This window comes from Gouania willdenowi, chromosome 3 (genome assembly GCF_900634775.1).
Source record: "Gouania willdenowi chromosome 3, fGouWil2.1, whole genome shotgun sequence".
Classification (NCBI taxonomy): Eukaryota; Metazoa; Chordata; class Actinopteri; order Blenniiformes; family Gobiesocidae; genus Gouania; species Gouania willdenowi.
The window spans coordinates 2,580,915-2,599,862 of record NC_041046.1 but is presented as its reverse complement, the minus strand read 5'-3'; the positions used below and the strand labels follow the sequence as shown (position 1 = coordinate 2,599,862).

The 18,948-nt window shown below is 40.2% G+C and overlaps 1 protein-coding gene across 1 annotated transcript; it reads left to right on the top strand.

Annotated features, from left to right (window-relative positions):
- Window positions 1-13,491: 13,491 nt before the first annotated feature.
- Window positions 13,492-18,481, top strand: slc7a6os (solute carrier family 7 member 6 opposite strand). Its single transcript, XM_028441975.1, has 5 exons — window positions 13,492-13,825; window positions 16,462-16,779; window positions 17,174-17,380; window positions 17,603-17,732; window positions 17,823-18,481. The coding sequence occupies exons 1-5, from the start codon at window positions 13,637-13,639 to the stop codon at window positions 17,954-17,956; spliced, it is 978 nt and encodes a 325-aa protein (XP_028297776.1). The 5' UTR covers window positions 13,492-13,636; the 3' UTR covers window positions 17,957-18,481.
- Window positions 18,482-18,948: the final 467 nt, after the last annotated feature.

Here is an 18,948-nt window from a genome sequence, read left to right as displayed (position 1 = left end):
CATGCTGTATGGCTTTGTTCGCCTTTTGGTTTCTAATCACTGAAAAACTGTTTTCCATTTTGGACTGCAGGGTTCCTCTATCTCCAAATCAATGTCTGTTAGGAGACCTGACTATGCTTGATATTCCAGCAAACCAATCACAATCCATCCTCGCGGCACTCGTCATAGCAAAAAAAAAACAATATTAGTGAAATGGAAAGATAAAAAAATGTTAAGCATAAACCAATAGCAAAATCTCCTCATAGAATTTATTTCCATGGAAAAGATGTCTGCTCTCAGAAAAAATAAAATAACCTGCTTTGAGGAGCGTTGGACTCCTTTTCTAATTGCATTGAATCATGATTTTTCATTTTTAGCCTGACGATCTAGCCTGCAAGCAACTTCTGCTGGCGACGTTGGTGTGGGGTTGCGGTGCCTGGCTGGGGGTGCATAGGTTCGCCTGCCTATCAGTCCGTGGCTGGCGGGGTGGCCCTGCTTGGGTGGTTGGTGGCGACCTCTCTCGTCTAGATGGTGGGGCTGGGGGTGGAGGGGGCCGCCGCCTGTGCTACTAAGTAATGGCACGGGGGCGGCACTCCCACCCCTGGCTGCCCTACTAATCCCTCCAATTTTAATTACACCTTAACACACCACCCCCCGGAGGGTGGGACCACCACTTCCACCCTCCGAAGCTATTGCACCACATACACATATATACACATAGGCTGGATTGGGAGCACCGGCCGTGGGGTGTTGGCCTGGGGCTCCCTGGCCACCACTCTTTCTGCTGGCCTGGCTACAACTGCAGGCCCGGGGCAATTCCTGGGTTTGCGGTAACGGTTTTTGCACATATACTGGTATACAATGCACTGGCACACCTTGGGATGTGGGATAGAACTCATACTGGGCTTAACTTTAGACACGTCCCAAATACCTGCTTTAGGTACTACCACTCACTCATTCCCCCTGTCCACAGCCACCACTATTATAGCTAAGCTTCACACTTGTCACTATATTGGCTTGATTACACAACATAATAAGCACAATATATTCTACAACTTCACATCTCACCCTCACTGTAAAACAATCTATTCTTCCCCACCCTTTCTATTTCCTACCTTCAGTTTCTCCTCCCTACTCCCCCCCCCCCCCCTCCACTTAGGTGTAACACTGCTCTCCCTTTTTATATCCTCCCTATAATAAAAGATTTCTTACCCTTCCTTAGGAAGAGCTGGTGATGGTCACAATTAAACAATAAAATAAATCAATTTATTATATTGCAATAACAAAACATGCATTGCTGTCTCATAATGATTGCACTTCTTGTAGTGTTGACCTTTGACAGTATGTGCAGACAAATAAAAAAAAAAAAAAAACCTATTGGGTCACTGAAGTGGAATTATTCTGTAATATCAGGGTGTTTCCTTTTTAATTGAATCCAAAATCATACGTAATAAGTCTCCTATTTGAATCTTTGGTGGGCTTTTACTTTGAAACTACACATCAGAATGTCTTGAAATTTTTTAGGTCACACCACGGGGTCATGTACTATAACCCTAAAGGAAAATATTCTGTAATATCAGAGTGTTTCCTTTTAAATTGAATTCAAAATCATATGTAATATGTCTCATATGAATCTTTGGTAGGCTTTTATTTTGAAACTACACATCAGAATGTCTTGAAACTTATTGGGTCACACCATGGGGTCGTGTACAATAACCCTGAATTGGATTTAGTCTGTAAATCTCATTAAATTGAAAAAAAAAAAAATGAAAGAGAGAAATTGAGATGGAGACAAATGCAGATTGATTGTGTACATAGACTGACATAGAGATAGATAGGTAGATCATAAACCAACCATGTAGTGTTCTGGGACTTGTGAAGGGTAACGAGCCTCTCTGCCAAACATAAAGAAGTATGGGGAGTATTTGGTGGTCATCTGTTACTTGGTTCTGAGACCAAACATTACCGCATCCAGATAATCATCCCAAGTATCTGGATGATCACTGACCACTTTGCTCAGGGCTCTGAGAAAATAGGTGATTTTAAAGAAATGACATTCATCACTGAGAACAAAAATATAAAGCTGACTTTGACATAATATTTCTCCTCTTTTGAAAGCCACACAATAAAACACATATTTACATACATGATTTATGTAACAAAGTTTAAAATGTTACAATTGGATTTAATAGACACTCAAAGTGAAATGAGTCTTGGAATAACACAAGCAAATCAGAAGGGAACATCGCAATGTGCCATAAAGCTGTGAGAGTAACTCAACGAGCAAGCTATTCAACAGGAAATGCAGAAGCAAATTTAGAGTCATCAGTTTAATATTATAACAAAGAACTCACCTTTGGATTTTCTCCACCAACCCATTTGTTTGAGGATGATAGGGAGAGCAGAGGCTTCTTTTGATGTGGAGGACTTCACACACTTTTGAGTTGATCTACAAGCTAAAGTGTTTTTGACAAAATATATTATATGACATTAATAATAACATCCTGCAAAAAAATCAATTCATAAATACGGCTATATTACAGTAACAGAATTAATCTGCAACAAAATGAGAGGTTACCTGTATTAAAATATAATCGTAGAAATTGTTGCTGACTAATATTTAGGAAAGAGAAATTCTGCCAAGGATTTGAATACTTCCTGGATTGACAAATTATTTCTCCTGGTCTGTCAGAATTATTTTTGGGGATTCAAACTGATAGACAAACTTCATTATACACTGGGCCACTTCCTTGGCTGTCTTTGAGGTCAGGGGGTGAGCCTGTGGCCATTTGGTGTAATAATCTATCATCACACAAATATATTTATGTCCATTGTTTGTCTCAGTCAGTTTGCCAATAAACCTTTGATAGCAAAACATTTTCATGTTATTGTTACAGTATATTCAACAAATTGCAATGATGTATATTGTCTTATATGTTGATATACAATAACTTTGTGAACAAACTATTCTGTGATACACAACATGCACTCAGCATCTTTTTTGTCATTTTTTCAATACTGAGAACACTTTTTATATGGTTTCTATCAATTAAAAACATTTTCGCCTTCTTTGGCTGAACTCACCTTGATGGGAATGCATTCTGTGGTATTTTTAATTGAGTCACTGCTTGCCTGGCACACTGAGCACTGGGAAACCTTATAATGACATATTATGCATGAGAAGCACTTTTTAAATAAGCACATTTACAGTTAATACCATGATGATTTTTTTTAACTATGCAATTTCAGCAACAGAAAAAATAATTTATGAGAAACTGTTTTTTTTTTTTCTTCTAACCCTATTTTATAATAATTACACAAGGTTTTAATTTAGGGCTGACATACCCACTTGCTGATATCCCAGGCCAATAAAACCTCTTGGAGATAGCATATCTTGTTTTCATCTGGCCACAGTGGGCCCCAGTGGGACTTGCATGAAAATCAATAAAGATTTGATTGGCCTCATTAGCCCCACAGACCACTTGAATTTTTATTGCTTTAGGAGTACCTTTGTATCACCTATAATAAAGCTCACATGCTAAATAAAAGCCGGAAGCCAGAAGGGTGTGTGATTGGGTGGTGGAGCATTGGAGGCGCTTGCAGGTGGCTATGGATGTTACTCAGAGTTGGATGAAGGCTGCAGCAAAGCAAAGGAAGGAGAGGCATTAGACACTGTGTGAGTCACTGATGGAAGACCAAAGAGTGTACCTCTGGGGTGTGGGCACAAGACACAGAAAAATCCATGATGCCTGGAGTTCTACCATCTACCAGGTTGTAAAGGCTCCAACCCCTGGAGGTGTGGTCTCCTCAATTGTCCCAGTTGACAGGCTCGACCAAGTAAGGCAAGTGCACCGTACCGCCTTAAAGCCTGTGCTCCCTCCTCAAGACACTAACCAGTAGGTCTGGCCACAAGGACTACCTGCAGATGAGGATGCCAGTGATGACGAGTTTGAGTCAGGGCCTTGGCTGATGGTCAGAAACGGTCAGTGCTTCATCTCCGCCGGTTGAACCACTCACCCACGAACTGCCTCCTATTCCAACTCCTCCTGTTCTCGTCGTGCCTCACAGCTCTGGGTCTTTAACAAGGAAGTCAATCCGGAAGACTGCAGGAAAGCACTCAAACACACCCCTGTCCGGAGCAAGGAAAATGGGGTTGCTGCCTCTCGAACCCAAGGTGCTAACAGCCTAACGACTGTCATATTTCGCCCATGGTCATAGGTCATTTTATTAATCGGTAGGCCACCGATTCATTTAGGGGAGGTAGATGTAACCACGCAGTTAAAGTGTGGTAGTTTCCCACTGTCATATATCCCGTGAACCCATCATCCCCGTCTACCGGACGCTTTCTGAACCGCACCCTCTGATTAGAAGGACTATAAGCAGGTGTCACCCCACCATGACTGATCCAAAGACGGGCTGGAAAGAACAGGCCATATCTGACCCCCTCCATCCCGCGCAGCTGCCTCCGAACATCGTTAAAGGTCGACCGAGCATGGGCCACCGTTGCAGTATGGTCGGGGAAGACGGAGATCCTTGCACCACCGACAGCAATATGTTGAGCCTCTCTCACGCACCGTAGCACATCCACACAATCACCGTAGTAATGAAACCTGGCAATGATGGGACGTGGTCTATCCCCCGGTCGTCGCTTAGGCTGAGTGGTTCGGTGTGCGTGGTCCAGAAGTGGCTCTTTATCCAACTTGAATGCCTCCATGAGGAGAGCAGTGACGGTGGTGGTATCCGCAACCACTTCCTCCGCGACATCCACGAGCCTGATATTATTCCGAAGTGACCTAGACTCCAGCTCCTCACACTTACTCCCCAGCCTGGAAACCTGGGCTGCTAAACTCGCTAGCTTGGTGTTCAACTCAACAACATCATCCGTGCAGCCAGAGAGTGACACCTCCATGTTTCCCACAGTACCTTTGAGCGTGGCTAGTTCTGTATGCGTAGCAGTTTTATCATTTTCAAGTTGCATTTTCACTGTAAGTCAGTTTTTATCGTAGCCAGGTCATCACCTAATGCAGCTCGCAGTTCGCTTTTAAAGATAGCCGCAATGTCTCATCTCAAAGACGTTAATATCTCCAGTTTCAGTGCATCCAGTTGAGGAGGCGGAGTCCTCAGGTGAAGCAGGCGCACTTGGGGTCTTAGTGTGCACAGCAGGCCGCGTCTGCCGGGTAGTTTTACGAGGCTCAGTGGAGTCTTTCTGCATATCGACTCGGTCAAAAGTTGCAAACTACAAAAGTCAGTTCCAAAACTCACTGTGGCTTCAAAAATATTTAAAATAAAAGGCCAACAAACAAGGATTTTAAACAAAGTATGCGGGAGCTTCTACCCACTCTTCCTACTCCATTCCCTGCTCTCTGGCGCCCCCCAGTGACCCACTAGTTGAGGAGTTCTGTGGTGTGCTACCTCAAGTCTCTGCAGAGACCAACTCGCTGCTGAGCTGACCTCTACAAATGGAGGAGCTCGCTGATGCACTGCAGAACATGCAGGAGAGGCGGGCCCCTGGCATCGAGGGCCTGACGGTTGAGTTTTATAAGGCCTTCAGGGTCTTATTAGCTCCCAACATGTTGGATGTGTTTAATGAGAGTCTGGCGTCAGTCTTGCTACCACTTTCCAGTTGTAGAGCTGTTGTTACCCTCCTGCCAAAAAAAGGCAATCTGCAAGACTTAAAGAACTGGCACCCTGTGTCCCTCCTATGCACAGATTATAAAATCTTGTCCAAGGCTATGGCGAACCGGTTGAGGAAAGCTATGGAGCAGTTCATCCACCGAGACCAATTTTACTGTGTTCCCGGCAGGTCCATGGTGGTCAATGTCTACCTAATTCGAGATGTTTTGGAGGTGTCCAGCTCATCAGGTATAGATACTGGTCTTGTTTCATTGGATCAGGAAAAGGCTTTTGACCGTGTTGACCGTGTTATGGAGAGGTTTGGGTTCAGCACTGGATTCATTGCCAAGATCAGGGCGTTGTACTGTGGCATTGAAAGTATACTGAAGTTTAATGGCAGACTGTGTGCACCTTTCAGGGTACATAGGGGTATTAGGCAGGGCTGTGCTCTGTCTGGGATGCTCTATGCACTCTCCATAGCACCCCTCCTCTGTCAAATTTGTATGAACATCGACAGTTTGGTTTTACCTGGCTCCGGGAGGATCATTGTTTTATCGGCTTATGCAGATAATGTCATTATTTTTATTAAAAATCAAAAAGAAGTGGACACTCTATTTAACACTCTGTCTTCAGCACATGTGAATTGGGACAAAAGTGAAGCCCTTGCTGTCGGTAGATGGCTTGGCGGTCTTCCAGTTCTTACTGGGAGCCTATCGTGGAGGACTGATGGCCTAAAGTATCTTGGTGTCTTCCTTGGCAACGAGGCAATGACGAGGAGGAACTGGGATGGCGTTACTGAAAAAGTAGTACGGAAGCTTCAGAAATGGAAATGTTTGCTGCCATACATGTCATACAGAGGCAGAACCCTGGTGGTAAACAACTTAGCAGCCTCACTCCTCTGGTATCGTTTGGCCTGTATGGACCCTCCATCAGGTCTTTTAGCCCAACTTCAAACAAAAAAAAATTCTGGGATGGTTTACATTGGGTGCTGCAGGGGGTGTTGTTTTTACCTAAAGAGGAGGGGGGACATGGCCTCGTCCACTTGGCTAGTAGAACAGCTACCTTTAGATTGCAGTTCATCCAACGGTTCCTAAATGGATCAGTAGATCCAGTAGATAGATGGAGAGGTGGTCAGCTGCATTTTCAGACGGGTGGGGAATCTGGACTGGATGCTGCACTGTTTTTAACTGATTCTAGTTTTTTAAAGCTAAATTGGTTGCCTCGTATTTATCAGAGTGTTTTCAAGTCATGGGGTGTTTTAAATGGAGGTCCAGGAAAAGCTCTTCCTCTCTGTTCTGGCTGTTGAATGAACCTTTGATTTATGGGGCCGGGCTTAATGTTTGCAGTGCAGCCACGCCTGTGCCGAACTGGGACTCTGACTCTTCGGCAGTTGGTGGACAATGCAGGACCAGCGTTGTTGGCCTGCACACTGAGCATTCGGTCCACAAGGGTGGCTAATAAGGTGCTGGAGCTCTGGAAGCAAAGACTCTCTCAGAGGGAGAAGAACCTCCTTATGGATTACAGCCATGGGACCGAACCTGGCCACAGGGATCCTTTCCAGGAAATCTACTTCAATCCATTTCTCGGTGAGCTGAATTAACCCCTTTTAAAATACTGCAAGGACACTGACCTCCAGACCACTGGAAAGAACTTTCTCTACCAAAACTGTGTGAAGGCGATAAATAAAAAAGGGCTGTGTAACAGAGCACCCACCGTATGGACTGACAAACTTGGAGGAGATGGACTTGGTCCACAGTGGAGGGTGTTCAACAAACTCCCCCTCATGAAAAGAACAGCCGACATCCAGTGGAGAATTTTACATGGCGCAATTGCTATTGGTGCTTTTGTTTCTATACTTAAGCCTGCTGTGTCGAACCTGTGTCCCTTCTGTCTTGCTCGCTGAACAGTTTTCCATGTGTTCACTGAGTGTAAGAGACTTGCAGTGCTCTTCACTCTCTTAACAGACATTTTTGTTCTGTTTGGTGAAACTTTTAATGAAAAGAGTTTCATTGATGGTGTAGTCTACAAAAAAAGTAATCAAGAAAAGGGGAAGATTTTGAACTTTGTTTCTGGTGAAGCCAAACTGGCTATTTATGTGACACAAGAAAACAAAGTGGAAGGTAAAACAGCTTAGTAGGCAGCCATGGCACTCTGCTGCAATATCAGGTGTCGACTGAGACTAGAATTCAGTTTTTACAAGTTTACAAAAAGTTTTGATGATTTCAGGAACATTTGATGCTATGATAACATACTCTGCACTGTAATCAGAGACAAACTGAAAATTTCTAAGATTCTGTTGCACTGAATGTTTCACTAATGTATTTTTGGTTTTATTTATTTTCTAAATTTATTTATTCCTTTTTCTAGGTATGTAAATGTGAATAAATGCAAATAATGTAGTTGTAAATAAAATGCGTTTCGAGTAGTTTGTGTGGAAAAAACAGGCTCATTGAGCCCCCCCGCTGCTCCTGCAGCTTTTGGGAGATTGACAGAATGCACTGCGACCGAGCAAAAATAACCAATCAGAGCTAGGATTGTGTTTGATGGACTGTCTGACATCTGTTGCTCACAGTCCCCGCCTCTTTCCCGGGGCTGGAGCGCCGTCTTTTTTACAGTGTATGGTCTGGAGGAGTAGAAGATGGAATTAGCAACTTTTCTGCTTGAAAGGTAATTACTGTTGCTTGAGTTACATTATGTTTGATTTGTAATTGTTACACTAGAACTCTGTAGTGCATGTGTTGTTCATGTGTACACAGAATTCTCCGTGTGAGCTGCTGTAAGCGACACTGTGTTGTTGCTGCTGCTGATGAGGTGTGTGCACATTGAGAGAGAGAGAGTCGCTGCAATAATATGCTTTTAACAGAGCATTACTTTGATGTTGCTGTTGGGCTAACGTTAGCTTGTTAGCTCCTCTGAGGGAGGTACTTTGGAGTGTTTGGAGGCATGGCAAGAGAGCAGTGGGGAGGGAGTGGAGAGAGGGATCTGAGAGTTGCGGACTGCACCTTTAAAGACATGAAAGCAGAAGAAATACATAGTATGCTGACTGATAATCATGAGACAGGGTCCTAGTGAATTACGTAAGACCATGATGGTTCTTTATATTGTACAAAGGAATGCATGGAGTTTAATTGCAAATGGACAAGAATTCAAGAAATATATAACAGAAAATAAAGTTATGCCTGACATAGTCTGTATCGTCCTATTCTTGATTTTGTAATTCATTGATATGAGTCAGTATTATTAGACAGAAGTGAAAATTATGGTGGAGGATGTGCAACATTTGTAAGAGGAGGGACACGGTTTAGAAAATTAACAAGTTCAAACATAAATATGTAGTGTGTAATGTGTAGTTATTGAAATTTGTCAACCAAATGGAAATATAACTATTGTTTACATATACAGTATGAAAGAAATGCCCTGGCACCTCTCCAGTTACCAGAACAACTTCCGTTGTAAATAGGAAAATAGTTCCATGGTGGAATAATAAATGTACAGAAGCAAATAAAGAACGGAACAGAGCTTTAAAAAAGTTAAGAAATAACTTAAATTAAGAAAATGTGATAAATTATTAAAAGAAAAAGGCTCTTGTTCGAAGGATTATTAAGAATAGTAAACAAAAAGCATGGAGGAAAAACTGTTCAACTATCGGATGGGACGTCATAATAGGAGATGTGTGGTAAATCAATATTTTCTAAAAAAAAACCGGTAATAGAGGGAAATGGAAAAATGGCAATTACTGAAAAAGAAAAAGCAAATATGTTGGGAGAAAAATTTACAAGAATGCACAGCGGTGATCATCTACATAATAATAATAATAATACATTTTATTTGTAATGTACCTTACATTTGAGACCAAATATCAAAGTGCTACACTGAACAACAGAGTAAAAACAGTAATACCCAACATATACTAAAAAGACAGGACTAAAAATAAGCCGTTTGAGTTTGAGCCATGTCCTGGGCATGACCAGACTGTTGGCCTGACCGGGTCCTAGTTGAGGTGTGTGGTGTGAGCAGTTCACTGAGGTACGTGGGGGCCACACCATGCAGACAGTGATGGGTGTGCAGGAGGATGTTGTATTCTATGGGGGACTGAATGGGGAGCCAGTGCAGTGTACGGAGGATCGGAGTGATGTGCTTGTGTTTTTGCATCCTCATCAGGACCCTGGCAGCACTGTTCTGAACATACTGGAGCTTTTGGCTTTTGAAGACTCCTGCCAGGGATCTTGATGAAGAGCTCGTTACAGTAGTACAGCCTGGAGGAGACAAAGGCAAAATAGACAAATGAGAGAGAGAGTTTTTAATGAAAATTAAGATATGCTTAAAAAAGTAAATGAGGAAAGTGTGATGGATGTTGATATTAACATGAATGAATTATTAATAGTAATAAATGGAATCAAAAATAAGGCCACAGGAGAAGACCAAATGAGTTATGTCATGTTTCAAAAACTACCAGATAACATGTTAAAGAAGATTTTGCAAGAGAAAAATGCTAAAATACTGGAAAACAGCTATAGTTTTGCCATTTAATAAACCTGGTAAGGATCCCAAATATGCTGAGAATTATAGACCTATTGCTTTAACTTCCCATCAACAGTATGTAAGTAGATGGAGAAGGTTGTAGTCAGGAGACTAAACTTTCTCCTCGAAAGTCGTGGATTACTAGCAGCATATCAGTGTAGTTTTAGGAAAGGACGATCAGCAATGGATGCTGCTGTAGTGAGAATAAGTAATGAAATTGAGAAGACTCTCAAAATGAAGGAAATATAGATTGCTGTATTTCTAGATATCGAAAAGGCTTATGACTCTATTTGGCGAGAAGGCTTTTTAATTAAACTAATAAGGATGGTAATTAGAGGTAGGTTTTATAATTGGGTTCTTGATTTTCTAACAAATAGGAAATTTAAAGCTAAGATTGGAACAGAAATATCAGGTGAATATGTGGTGGATAATGGTATTCCACAACGGAGTGTCATTAGTCCAGTCCTGTTTAATGTGATGATTAATGACATTTTTATGAATATAAACAGAAGCATCGGGTCTGCGTTGTATGCAGATGGAACCATATGGGTTAGGGGAAGAGATCCCGTAAATGTGACAAACAGAATTAGAAAAACAATAAGAAAACTAGAACAATGGTCATATGATTGGGGATTTAAATTATCTACCAAAATAAGTATTGTTATATGGTGTTTACCAGAAAGAAAATAACAGGTAATCAGAACTTCCAACTATATGGACAAAATATAGAAAAAGTTGACCATATCAAATATCTTGGTATGTGGTTGGACCAAAAAGGAACTTGGAAAATTCATGTTGGAAAAAGTAGAAACTAAATGTAAAAAGGTTTTAATGAGAGCTATCGCTGGGAAAAATTGGGCTGCAGATAGACAGTCACTAATATATACTGTATACTGTATTAAGAGCCATGATGAGACCATCTATTGATTAATTAGGGGGCTGCAGCTAAAACACATTTAATGAAATTAGACAGGAATTTGTTTAGGCTCAATACAGGAGCAATGAAAACAACACCAATCAAAGCACTGGAGCTTGAGGTTGGAGAAGTACCATGGGATCTCCGAAGAGATAAGTTAATGCTAACATACTGGAACCGAATCAAGAGATGTGGCCATGAAAATATAGCTAAGCGTGTAACTCAGGAAAGCTGGGAATATAATACAGTTTTGGATGGATAATTAAAGACAAAAAAGAGAAAATTAATACTTAAAAAGTAAATACAATAGGTATCTTGGCATATCTACTGACTGGTCAAAAAATTATGAAGGGAAGGTAGGAATAGGAATGTATATACTGTTAATTAATTGTCATTGAGCAAGGAGATTGCCAGATCAAATATAAGTGTATACAGCAGAAATGACAGCTATCATAATTGCTTTACAATGGGAAGAGGAAACAAAACCTGTTAGGGTGGTGTGCTGTGTAAATTATCTTGCAGCTCTACATAGTATTAAAAACATGAAATCAAACCAAGAAGATTTAATGTTAGAAATTCATCAAAGTTTGTTTCAATTATGAATGCTTGAAATAAAAGTAAAGTTCTGCTGGGTATCAGCTCATGTTGAAGTGAAACGAAATGAGGTGGTCGACAGTATAGCTGAGGAAGCAACACGAAGAATTGAAATAATGAATGTACCATTTGGAAAAAGGAAATAAAAGCAATTTTAAAAAAAAGAAAGAAATTATGAACAAATGGCATATTAGATGGGATAATGATTATAATGGTAGGACGTATTATAATATACAGAAATCAATCAATGCACAGGGAGTGAAGAGGAAGAATAGAAGAGGAGGTTTGTCTAGATTGAGGTTTGATCATACAAGATTAAATTAAACACTGGCTTTAATAGGTAAATTTCAATCAGATGTATGTGAAGAATGCAAAGTTACTTTAAAATGTAAAAGATATAGTACTATCTTCAGTCTATCTTCAAATCTATCAGATTTGAGGGGGGGAAAGGTCTGGTATTACTTTGATGACATTAAAGTCACTTCTGTGTGTTGCCTGAGATCTGGGTAAAGTACACAAAAAAGCATATGTAAAACAGTTGAATTAGAAGTTGTAAATAGAACAGGAAGTAAAGAAATTAGTTCTTAGTTAGTAAAGTGTTGTTAAGAAAATTTAGGTACAGTCAGTTATCAGTGACTTAGAAAAATGTATTTTTAGCATATGTTTTTATGCTGTATTTTTGTATGTCTAATGTATTTTGTCCATGTATGTCATGTAATTGATTCATACCTGCATCCAATCTGTTCAACTACAAAATATTTTTGACTATACATCAGTCTTAGTATTTATATTGTATGTTTACTTATCATCACAATATTTGAACCTCATTACCGAAACCCATGTATCATTCCCGCAACAGGTGTTGATTTAATGTCAATTTAATTAATAGAAATTTAGTTGGAGCTTTAAAATGTGTGTGCATAATATATACTTTATGCCTTTCAGGTTTGTCAAATCATTTTGAAAATACTTAACTTACTGAAATAACAAAACTTTTAGGTTGCAGATTGTGGAAGGTGCTGCGGTAATGAGAGAAATCAGTCTAAATCATATAAAAGTGTTCAATAGTAACTGTGCAGGACTGTCAGAAATCAACCCTAAACAATTTGAAAATGTATTGTTTTTTCTAATTATCTTGATGTTTTTTGGACTTCTTTTGGAAAATATGTTCTAAATGGTTAGTAAATATTTTAAAATGAATGCCCACAAACACTTAAGACCTTGTTAATAATGCCTAAAAAAGAAATGTGTTTATTCTTGTCTTTTTAAAATTTCATGTTGTAACGCAATGAAATTAAAATTTCAAGAGAATCACCCTATTGGATTAGGGAATAGGTAGAGTTGAAAAGTGAAGTGGGAGAGATAGAGATAGTAAGGTTTGTGAAGGATGGGAGTTTGCTGATTGTTTGTAAAACAAAAGTACAAAAACATAAAGCAATAAGAATGGAGAGTGTGTGTGGAATTAAGGTGTTGGATGGGTTTGTGATTGGAGAGAACAGAGTATCAATAGGAGTAGTGTCTGGGATTGGATTTGAGGAGAGTTTGGAGACGCTGGAAAAGGATATTAGAGGAGTGAAAAGAATAAAGAGGCCCCCGCTCAGATGTTACAAGTGTCAAAGGTTTGGACACATGACAGCGGTGTGCAGAGGGAAACAGAGGTGTCCAAAGTGTGGTGAGGATCATATTGAGTTATGGACAGGAAATGTGAGGTGATGAAGGAAGAAGAGGAAGTGGAGAAAGTTAAAAGATTTAAATTACATCAGCTATGCGGAGGCAGTGAAAACTTTCAAGTTAGATGGGTCCTCTTAGTTTTTAAGGATCGCTCCGATACAGTAGGTGTCGGTAGTGCAACTGCAACACTAGGTGCCACTCGCCAAAAAACAAAACGAAGAAGAAGAAGGGTCTGAAAGGATTCGGTAGTGACAGGTTACACCAATAGTACATGTTTGCACAGCAGCAGGTTCTCCGTGACGCTGGGAAATAAAGGCAGAGTGATACGTCAGTTACTCCGTTATGGATCCTAACGCAACAGTCCTCCGAGTCAAGAGGAAACGGGGCACCGACCCCGCCGACGCGCTGCTGTTGGCCTGCAAACGTATTCGGCCTGAAACGTCACAGAGCTCCAGTGAGACCGTACCAGAACCCAACGAGGCGGAGGTGGAAAACTCCGTCTTTAAACTTGTGGCGACCGTACCGACACAGGTGAGAGGCCGCTCCGCCGCTTGTCGCCCGGACATTAAGAAGGCCGACCGTGCTCAAGGCTCAGGATTAGAGCGGCGACGTGGTGGTTCTATCCAGGGGTTTCATTAGAACTCCAGTACCGATGTGTCTACTCAAAATGTAAGGGAGGTTATTAAAATAAAGGCGTCTCTTCGAAAACAATGGGCCCTTTATGCTAGTTGTTGTTAGCATGTAGCGGAAACAAGCTAGTTTAGCTCACAACACGCAGCACTTGGCTCATTATGGTGATGCAACACTTAGGAGTCTGTAGTCTGCTATATCAATGATTTTAGCCGTTTAATCAGGTGTCTATTCTTGCTCCTGAGACATCCGTTCAGTTTTGAGATGAAACACCTTTATTCCACCCACGGTAAGGAAATATGGGTTATTACAGCTATACGCGACAAGAAATTAACCTTAAAAAGGTGAGAAAATTGGATTTTATATTGGCTTCGCGTATCATTATTAATACTAGTGTTCTAATTGTGTATATAATAGATGATACGCGATTCTAATATAAAACACGCATGACGTTCTCAGCTCACATGTCAATCCTAAAACTGCTGTTTCTTCGTTAACTCTTACTATTTCACTGTACTTCGTTTGTCTCAAGGTGTTAGATATGTTTGTTATATAGGTTAGTCATCAACTCTATGGCTTTTAGTATTTTGATACAAAATAAGCTATAATATATATATATATATATATATATATATATATATATGTAAAATATTTACAGTTCATATACAAGTCAACACATTGTATATTTACTGTTAATTTCACATTGCTTGTCATTAACTTTTAATTTTATTGCATATTTTCTTATAGTTTCTCATGCTCACTCATGTGGTTCTCTGGTATTCAATAATTAATTATTAGATAGATTTGTTGCTGACTTTACATCCTTTATTTACACAAGTTCTTTGTTTTTTTTCACTGGAACGTCTTCATTCATCCATCTCTCTTCTGAGTTTTTTCCGGGTTTGTTGCTGCTGTCGAGAACTGCCATTCAGGCCATTTCGGGGGGTAGTTCTCGCAAGGCTCGTGATAGCGTTCAGTTTAGTAAGGCATCTTTTAATTATTACATTAAAATACGGGACATTTATGAGTAAATACTAATACGGGACAATGGTGGAAAGAGGGGTAAAATACAGGACTTTCCCGGCTAAAACGGGATACTTGACAGGTATGCTTAAAACATGATGTGTCCTGAATTTCAATTTCTTGCGCCGCAACTGCCATGATAACGCTTGCTCCACCGACTGTAAATGATAGGCTAGCCTACACCAATCGTGCTCTCCTGGTGCCGACGCTCACGTCACTTGTGAGTAACGTAGTTCAAACAAGAGAAGGATAAATAGATAGCACCCTCTGCTTCTGTTTTTTTTTTTTTTTTTAGAAATATTTATCATTTTTTAAAGAATACATTAGTTTTTAACACTTGTGAGGAAACAAAATAAATACTAATAAAAAAAAACTAAATTAAACAAATGTATGTCAAAAATAAAGTAATATAAAATTAAAATGCAGATATAAATTGTACTGACATGGATTATTCTGACTGCTCCTTTTTAGTTATTTATATGTCGTAAATATGTATGAGAACGGCATTAATGTCACCCAATTTCCTCTCAGGGATCAACGGTTTACTGAATCTGAGCAGGTTTAATGATTAAGTTTTGATCAACTTAGTTTAAAATAACCTAATTTAAATGATCCTATCTTCTGTAGCTCTGATGAGATGTTGTTCGAATGTAACATTCTAATAACATTGCTCCAATGGATTTTTATTTTGTAAACCGAAAATTCCCACTAAAACAGTTGTACTTGAGGTAGCTTGCTGACTGTGAATGTGTAACAAAAGGCTGGAATAAAAGAACTAAAGGACAGCACGGCCTGAGTTATTCTTAGTTAGCCAGGTACAATAGTTCGAACACTGAGCAGAGGAAGATGATTAAAGCTGATCACATTTTCATGGAGCACCGCTGCGCTACACGAAAAGTGGATGGAGCTTTACAGGCACAGCAAAGTTAAACAGGCACTGGTGGCTCTGTATTTAGGAGTCAGTGATGATTTGCGCTGTTTTTAGGCAGAGTTTAATGCAGCCAGGACAGGAGGGGGTGGGCGGTGCATCTAATAAGCAGTTCTCGGAAACATTTCCTTATACAAAAACGTTCCTTGCCCCACGGCGACTGCGTTTCATGCCGATTCTGTCCATTTCCGCGTTTAACCGTTTTCATTGGTCGATTCTGTCTACGATTTCGTTAACGCAGATTTTATAGGGCCCTATGAACCGGAACACCTATGAATCGATTTTTAACTGCCTCATGATTAATCTTTACATTCCTAATCCGTACGGTTGCCGTATCAATATACCGACATTCCGTACGGAGCGCTAAACCTCACCCTAAACCTAAAAATTGTTGCAATATTGGGTGATAACCTAACCCTACAAATCTACGTACCGGGGGTTGTCTGTACGGCAACCGTTTCAATACTTTCATAAAAAAAATGTTATTCAACTAATTCATGTTGCTTTGAAATTTAAATTTACAAAAGGCTGCAATGCAGCACGAGATCTTAACATTTAGCTATCATGTGATTCCTTTTCTCACCAGGATGCTCCTGTCCACACCCATGTTCGCCAGGCCCTGGCCCGGCCCCGTGCAGCCCATGCACTGCGCCCATCCAATGCCAGCTCACAGCGGATAGTCGGAGGCTTACGGAGCAATAAGTGGAGCACACGCAGGGAGGACAGATACAGGATTCTCTCCAGCCATCGAGCCGGGCTGTCAAGTCCAGCCAAGCAGCAACCTGCCGAAAGTGAAAGCTCTGAGGGAGTGGAGAAAAATTGGAAAGAATGGGGTCTTGGGGAAATTCAAGTGGTTGACCTCATCCATGAGGATGTGGCAGATCAGGACAAGCTTGCTGGAAAGGTTGGTTCTGTTTTTACTCCACAGCTATTATATATAAATAAAAATAGCTGTGCAGTAATTCCTTAAGCGTTCATAGAATTCAAATGTCAGTCTTTCCTTTTTTATTTGAACACTTGAAATTGTCCTGTTTTTAACTGGTTTAGTTTTGATGTATTCAATTCCCAAGACCAGGTGATCACGAGTTCCAATTGGATTTTGTCCCATGTGAAAAACATAGATTTGTTTTTATTAGTTGAGAAAAATATGAATATATTTTGAAGTAGTTTTTGTTAACATGTTTTTTTCTTTTTTTTAAATAGTTATTGTTACTTTAAAATGCGGTGGACAAAAACCATGATGGAACATTTTTAGTCAACAAAATTAACACTACTTCCTAATCTGCTTTTGGTTTAAGATGAAGTCCTCAGAACCTGAGGTGATCCTGTGCAACAACACCAAAATGCTGCGGGAACATCTGAGCATATCGGGGACCAGAGTGGGGGATGAGCACTGCGAGCAAGAGGATGATTTTGTGTACGACCTGTACTACCAGGAGGCGATTGCACCAGGCTGGATCCAGGACATCCTCTCTGTCAGGGCCTATGCAGACGAGGGAGAACTGGTGTGTGTGGATGGATGGACGGACAGATGAATGAGTGCTGGATTCGGAGTGAGTGAATGAAGACGGGTGAAGTAGAAGACTTTGAATTTAGAGTCACTGGCACGCAGCAGGTCTCCACCTACTGCCTTAACAGCTATTTAATGAATCTAAAGTAACAGCTGCTTTCTTACCTATTAACAGCCAGTATTTACATAAGGGTTCCCGATGTGCTATTTTTCTTAGGTCCCTGACTTAGTTGTTCATGAAGAGGTGTATGAGGATGAGGATGATGAGAATGAGGAAGGCAACTGGAGGAATGACTACCCTGATGAAGAAAGTGATGCAGATAGTGATAGAGAGGAGCGTTATGGTGGTAAATGACCAAATAAATAAGTTATTTTCGCTGTTTTCTGCTTGGAAAGATGATTTTTGAAAGGGCATTCACTGGCTGGTGTTTGTGCAGGTTACTGGGAGGAGGAGCATTCATACAGCAGGAGGAGCTGGCAGCGTTATCAGAGGGAAGTGCTGCATGAGCTGGACCGCCACGGCCAAGAAGATGACGATACTGAAGACAGAGACAAATATGACTCTGATTAATCCAAAATGTTGGGACAGTCCTTAACAAACCTTTTGAACCTGCTCACTGCTGTAGTTAAGAGTCGGAGGGCAACACGTATATTGCTTGTGCTTGAAAAAGAAATATTAAGTTTTTTAATAATATGCTGGTTTCTGTGCCAAAGCATCAAACAGTCACCGACTCAGTTTGATCACTGCGTTTCTTTTGCCACACAGGGGCAGGTGCAAGAGGTTTTTCTAAAGGATCCCAAAACTTTTTTTTTTTACTGTAGTGGAGTGAATTTGTGTGTGGCTGTTTGTTTACGGTGGATGTGTTAGAGTTGTTGGACAGTGTGATCATGCCTCATATGCTTTGTCTCACTTTTTACCACTTTTTCTGTTAAGTGTGTCAAGCTTTGTGTGTTTGCATCTTGTGCATGATAGTGTGTGTTCGTTCAGCTGTGTGGTAGGTGTGGACATGGTGGATTTGGTGTGTATTCTACTTTGAGATGAATAAGGTTTCTTTAGGACGGCTGTTTAATTCAAATGTGTAAATATGTAGATGTGTAAAAAACAGAAGCTTTCAAAATAAACTTTCACTGTCACCATTTGCACTCTTGAATTGTCAATGATTTAAAGTCACAAAAAGCTACAAAAATAAAAGACAAGTTTACATAGTAAGTTTACATAGTTTTACTTCTGTAAGATTGAATTGTCATAGAACGGCAGAAAACATGCTTTGACATTTGGGCGTGATCCATGATCATCTACTCTAAACAAGTTGTTACAAAAATGTTACAGTTGATAGGTTTGAAAAATGTATATTGGAAGACAATGAAACCATAAATGTTAAAAACACCTTGAACTTAAACCTTATAAACTAAGAATAACATGAAAATCAAAATAGGTTTCAATCAACCTGGAATAATTTTTAATTTCCTTTTAATATCTCAACTTAATATTTACATTTAAACTGTCAGACATTGCAGTAAAAATGTCACACTATGTCATGTTTCCTTAGCAGCAGGTAAAAC

What these genes read in the sequence shown, in the direction of transcription:
- slc7a6os (XM_028441975.1), top strand. Translation starts at nt 13,637, where the DNA reads ATGGATCCTAACGCAACAGTCCTCCGAGTCAAGAGGAAACGGGGCACC. An exon ending in TGGCGACCGTACCGACACAG is followed by an intron (nt 13,826 to 16,461) that starts GTGAGAGGCCGC and finishes TTTTCTCACCAG; the next exon opens with GATGCTCCTGTCCACACCCA. An exon ending in AGGACAAGCTTGCTGGAAAG is followed by an intron (nt 16,780 to 17,173) that starts GTTGGTTCTGTT and finishes TTTTGGTTTAAG; the next exon opens with ATGAAGTCCTCAGAACCTGA.